The 6,081-nt window shown below is 51.9% G+C and overlaps 1 protein-coding gene across 1 annotated transcript; it reads left to right on the forward strand.

Moving 5' to 3' along the window:
• PPP1R13L (protein phosphatase 1 regulatory subunit 13 like) lies at positions 1-5,870 on the forward strand (the record flags this gene model as incomplete). Its single annotated transcript, XM_036742839.1, is given in 8 exon segments — positions 1-93; positions 297-726; positions 1,238-1,734; positions 3,501-3,632; positions 3,729-3,862; positions 4,157-4,323; positions 4,619-4,818; positions 5,328-5,870. Coding segments are annotated over 8 exon segments (1,692 nt in total), but the record flags the coding sequence as incomplete, so codon positions are not given.
• Between the last annotated feature and the right edge of the window lie 211 nt (positions 5,871-6,081).

A 6,081-nucleotide genomic window follows, 5' to 3' on the forward strand; every position in this document is an offset into this window, starting at 1 on the left:
GATGTTTTTGGGGGCCTTCGTCCATCCTCCCCATCCTTGCAGCTGTTACCTTGGCGGGAGAGCAGTTTAGATGGCCTGGGTGGTCCAGGCAAGGTGAGGGGCTGAGTCTGGGTGCCAGGATTTCTAGGCCAGGGCCTCCCATACGTAAAGAGCCTAGGACCCAAACACATGGAGCTAGAAGGGATCTTGATGCTCAACCCTCATCAGTGTACAAGTGAGGAAACTGAGACCCAGAGGGGAAAATTGAGAGTAATAGGAAGTCATCACCTTGTCTCTGCCCTGCCCCACCCTTTCAGGATGGCCTCACCAGCTCCACTCTGCCCCGGAATTACAAAGTCTCTCCACTGGCCAGCGACCGGCGGACAGAGGTTGGGGGATATCGTCGCTCCTTGGGCCCAGGGGTCCCTGGCACCCTTCCTCGAAGCTGGCAGCCAGCCAGCCGCATCGCCATGCCACCAACCAGCCCCCAGGCCAGGGGGGCCCCCCGCCAGCGCCCTATCCCGCTCTCCATGATATTCAAGTTGCAAAATGCCTTCTGGGAGTATGGGGCAGGCAAGGCAGGGCCTCCGGGCTCACCCATTATCACACGGGCCCCCATACCTAAGTTGACCCCCCAGGTCCCAGCCCCAGCCCCAGCTCCTCAGAGCCCGGTCCCAGCCCCACAGAGCCCAGCCCAGCCTCCAGCCACCCAGCTTGTACCACCTGCGCGGCCTCCAGGAGGTGAAGGTGAGGACAAAATTCGGGTTCCCAGGGTTGGGGGGGAGGACATTGAATCAGCCTCCTACTCCAGGATAAAGTTGTGGGTGGAGGTCATCATCTCTGTCAAGTGTCTGAGCCAGGTCACCTCCTGCCCCCCCTTTCATGGAAAATGAAATCATGCCCCATTTCCTAGTCCCTTTGTACAGCCTTCAGCAGCAGCAGCAAGCTTTTCCATGTTCTCCATAGTCCCCATTTCTCGAGCTTCAAATTCAAAGTGCCTTATAGATGCAGAGGAGGTGGGGATGGGCATTGAAGGGTCTCTGGTTAGAGCACAGACTCCAGGATTTCAGGGCAGGTGGGTCTCAGCGTTAGGACAGGGGAGAAGGACAGAAGAGACTCGTGGAATGAGAGGCCTATGGGATATTAGCTTTATAAAGTCAGGATTGTTGAATGTTCAAACTAGGAATGAACTGGATAATGGGGGATTTTGAGGAAGGAGTCCCTGCGTCATGCTTGGTGGCTTCTACCCTTTTCCTAGGTTCTGCAAAGCCCCCTGAAGAACCAGAGCCAGAACCAGAGCTGGAGGGGCTGTTGGCCCCAACGCTGGAGGTCGTGGAGACTGAGGAAGGGGCTGTACCTCGGCCCCTGAGCCCCACGCGGCTACAACCGGCGCTACCCCCAGAAGCCCAGACGGTGCCCGAGCTGGAGGAGGTGGCCCGGGTGCTGGCAGAGATACCACGGCCCCTGAAACGCCGAGGCTCGATGGAACAGAGCCCCGGCCCAGCCCTGCCCCCCACGCACAAGAAGCAGTACCAGCAAATCATTAACCGCCTGTTCCATCGGCATGGGGGCAGTGGTGGTGGTGGCGGCGGTGGTGGCCCTCCCCGTGATGGTGGTGGTGGACCTGGTGGGCCTGAACCTGAGCTGCCCCCCATTACTGAGGGCTCTGACACAAGGGCAGGGCCCCCTGCCCCAGCCCCCCCAGCTCCTACCCTAGCCCCCAGCCTGCCTGATCCACCGCCACCCCAGAGCACAGTGAGTAATGGGGGTTATCTGTCCCACTTCTTTCTTCCTTCTCCCAGGTCACTCCTCTGCTCTCAGTACCCTCCTTCTAACTGAACCATAGTCTTACAACCATCATGGAATCTAAAACCCCAGAATCTTAGAGACAGCATAGAATATAAGAACCATAGAACCACAGGACTTCCATAGCATCTACAAGCAAAGACTCTTAGAACCACAAAACTCTTAAATCATGATAGGATTTTAGAACTCCCATGGAATCTAGAACCACAGAATTCTAAATCTAGTAGATTCTTAGAACATAATAGCATTTTAAAAGAATGCTAGAATCTAGAACCATAGACTCTTAGAGCTTTCAGGATGCTTAGAATTGTCATTGAATCTTAGTGCTACCAAAACAACATAATATAGAACCAGTGAATTGTATGGCCATCATGGACTCTTAGAACTACCATAGAACCTTAGCATTACCATAGTGTCTAGAACCACAGATTTGGAAAGCTAACGTGTTCTTAGAATAATCATAGAATCTTAGAACTAACACAAAATCTAAAACCATAGAATTATAGAGCTATCAAAGATACCTTTTAGATTCATCACAGAATCTAGAACCATAGACTCCCAGATACCATAGATTTTTACAACCATAATACCATTTTAGAAGGATAATAGATTCTGGAACCATAAGGTCTTAGAATTAGCATAGAATACAACAACCATAAAACCATAGGATTTTCATAGTATCTAGAACTGAAGAATCTCAGAGCCACGAGACACTCTCAGACTCTTGATAGAATCTTAGAACTATCCTAGAATCTAGAACCATAGAACCACCAGTCTAGTAGCTTGTTAGAAGGAGAGTAGAATTTCAGAAAGCTGATAGAATCTAGAACCATACATCTTAAAGCCATCAAAGATTTTTAGAATCCTCATAGAATCTTAGCACTACCATAGCATCTAGACCATTAGAATCTAGAACCAATGAATATGAGAGTGGTCATGGACTCAGAACTAGCATGTTGTCTAGCACTTAGAACATAAACTCTTAGAACCAACATAATGTCTAGAACCACAGAATCCTGAACCATAGATTCTTTAAGCCAACACAGACTTTTAGAACCATCATAGAATCATATCATCTTCGAATTATCCTCAAATGTTGGAACCAAGATAGATTTTGGGAACCATCATAGAAACCTAGCCATATCTGAGACTTTTGGAAACATAAGATCTCGATGCTATATAATCTTAGAACCATCACTGAATCTAGGAGTCATGGAATCTTGAAATCACCATAGAATTTTGGTGCCCTAACTCTTTACAACCACAGATTCTTGGAATCATGTAAGACTCTTGGGACTGCCCTAGAATCTTGGAGTCTTAGAACTTTGAACCATTATACAGTTGGAGGACATTGCAACCATTGTTGAACCTTAGAACTGTAGACTCCTGGGATCTTAGGTTCTCAGAGCTAGGAGGACCCTCAGAAACAGCCTAGTTGTTTTACAAGTAGGGAAACTCTGGGAGGGGAAGGTCACATGGTGAGTTAAAATCCAGGCCTCTATTTCTGGGTCACTATACTCTTGCTCCCAAACCGAGGTAGGCCTTCTCCCTGGTCTTTTCTACTTTTGTCCTCTTGTTGAGGTTCTGCCTAATTACCCGTATCTGTCCATTGTCTTCTTTGGCACCTGAAGGGGGTGAGGGAGGGGATTTGTCCCAGAGGACAGAGAAGAGGGGGCAGCCAGCCTTCCTGATGCGGCCTTCCTCTCCCACCCCAGGAAATGCGCTCAGTGCTTCGGAAGGGGGGCTCCCCTCGCAAGGCCCGTCGGGCCCGCCTTAACCCCCTGGTGTTACTGCTGGATGCGGCACTGACTGGGGAGCTGGATGTGGTGCAGCAGGCAGTGAAGGAGGTGAGAGGCAGTGGGCTGGAGGGGAAGAGAGCATTCTGCCCCCTTCATCTTCTCCTCAAGGCTGACTGGACTCATCTCTCCCACCTTACCCTCCAGATAAATGACCCCAGCCAACCCAATGAGGAGGGCATCACGGCCCTGCACAATGCCATCTGTGGTGCTAACTACGCCATTGTGGACTTCCTCATTGGTACTGGTGCCAATGTTAACTCCCCGGACAGCCATGGCTGGTGAGACAGGGTGGGAAGATTGGTCAAGGAATCTCTAAGCCCCAACTCCATTCACTTTACTCCCAGTCATCTGCCTATAACTCCTCCTCACCACTCCTAGGGGGCCACAGAGCACTGAGGGGTATTTGCCCTGGCCCCCAGTCCACTGGGATGGGTTTTATATAAGACCCAGCGTAGGATGATGTGGTGGCCAGCCCTCAGTGGATGGGCTTGGGTGGCGGGGGAAGTGCTTCATGTTATCAATGGCACCTTAGTGGTCCTAATTGCCATGGTCACCTCTCTATTCTGCCCCAGGACGCCCTTACACTGTGCAGCCTCTTGCAATGACACAGCCATCTGTACAGCCCTGGTGCAGCATGGGGCCGCCATCTTTGCCACAACCCTGAGTGATGGGGCCATGGCCATCGAGAAGTGCGACCCTTACCGGGAGGGCTATGCAGACTGTGCCACTTACCTGGCAGGTGAGGCATGGGATATGACCAGAGGGAGGGGCAGGGGCAGTCGTGGTGGAAAAGGGCCTGAGGATCACACCTTTCATCTGATGATCTGACCCATGTATGTGAGCCCATGTCCTTGGTGCATACTGATGTGTAGTGAGTAAATAAACAGTTATTAGGGTCAGATTATGTGCCAGACCCTGGTACAGTGAGAACAGTGAATAGTTGTGTGGCTTTAGGCCTCAGCCTCCTCCTGGGAAAGACCAGGTGACTGCTGAGGTACTTTCCAGGCCAGACTCTCTGTGGTCCTGTGTCTTAGAGGCCGAGCAGAGCATGGGCCACTTGCATGGAGGGGCAGTCTATGCACTCTGGGACTACAGCGCCGAGTTTGGGGACGAGCTGTCCTTCCGTGAGGGCGAACCTGTGACTGTCCTGCGCCGAGATGGCCCCGAGGAGACTGACTGGTGGTGGGCAGCCCTGCGGGGCCAGGAGGGATATGTGCCCAGAAACTACTTTGGGGTGAGCACCCTACTGGGCGTGGTATCAGGTAGACATTAGCAGTTCCATTACATTGGGAGGGGGGATCAATGGTTCCACTAGGGGATGGCTTCATTGTTGGGTGGAGGAATGGGGGGGCTCCATTACACTGTGAGGGGGCAGACAAGGGAGGTTCTGGGTGGGGAGGAGAAAGGAAGAGCTGTCCCTGGGAGGTTTTTTTTTTTAATTTTTTTTGGAGGGGGGAAGGCAGGGCAATTGAGGTTAAATGACTTGCCCAAGGTCACACAGCTAGTAAGTGTGTCAAGTGTCTGAGGCCAGATTTGAACTCAGGTCCTCCTGATGCCAGGGCCAGTGCTCTACTCACTGCACCATCTAGCTGCCCTGGAGTTTTCATCATGCAGACAAGGGTAAAGAATGGGATGTTCCATTACAATCTGGCATGTGAGATAAAGAGGCAGAGAAGGAGCTCAAGGCTTATTAGGACTAGCCCCCCACCCATCCCAATCTCACAATGGCCTATGTCTTCTCAGCTGTTCCCCAGGGTGAAACCTCAGCGTGGCAAGGTGTAGGACCCCAGACCAAGTGCCAGGAGGAGCCAATGCCAAGATGAGGAACAAGGGGGCATTTCTCCCCCTCACTCCTGCTAATGGAGGTGGGGAGGGGGGATGAGCTTGGATCCTGTCTTTGAGAGGGGAAGGGGTGCGCTGAATCCAGTCCCTATTACAACTACCCCTCTCAGCCTCCAGCCACATGTCCAGAGCACCAGCACCAGAATGGAGTGGATAGGGCTGAGCCAGATCAATCAGCTCCACCCAAACACCCCCGCCCAAAAACCCAACCCCAACCAGCCCCCCACGATTCCAGAAAATATAAGGTTCCCCCACCCAACGCACACAGCACCAGCCTCAAATGAACTCTGACCTATGCTGTCCTCTGCTCTCCCCACCAGCAGCCTTGGGGGTTGGGGGCGTAGTAACCTCTCCCTTCTCCCCCCAAACCAAGTGCCTCAAGTCTTGTCTGGTCTCTGTTTGTAATTAAATAGGAAAAATAAAAATACTTTCTAATTAAAGCTATCCTTCAGCCCTGATTACTATTGACCATCTCCCATATCTCCCCTACTAGCTCCTGCAGAAATTCCTTCCACCGGTCCACCCCGATCTTTCCCCACTGGGCCATCCAGATCTGTCCCCACTGGTCTCCACCCAGATCTGTCCTCACTGGGCCATCCAGATCTTTCCCCGCTGGGCCACCTAGATCTTTCCCCACCAGGCCCCCCAGATCTCT

The sequence above is a fragment of the Trichosurus vulpecula genome, chromosome 2 (genome assembly GCF_011100635.1).
Source record: "Trichosurus vulpecula isolate mTriVul1 chromosome 2, mTriVul1.pri, whole genome shotgun sequence".
Taxonomy (NCBI): domain Eukaryota; kingdom Metazoa; phylum Chordata; class Mammalia; order Diprotodontia; family Phalangeridae; genus Trichosurus; species Trichosurus vulpecula.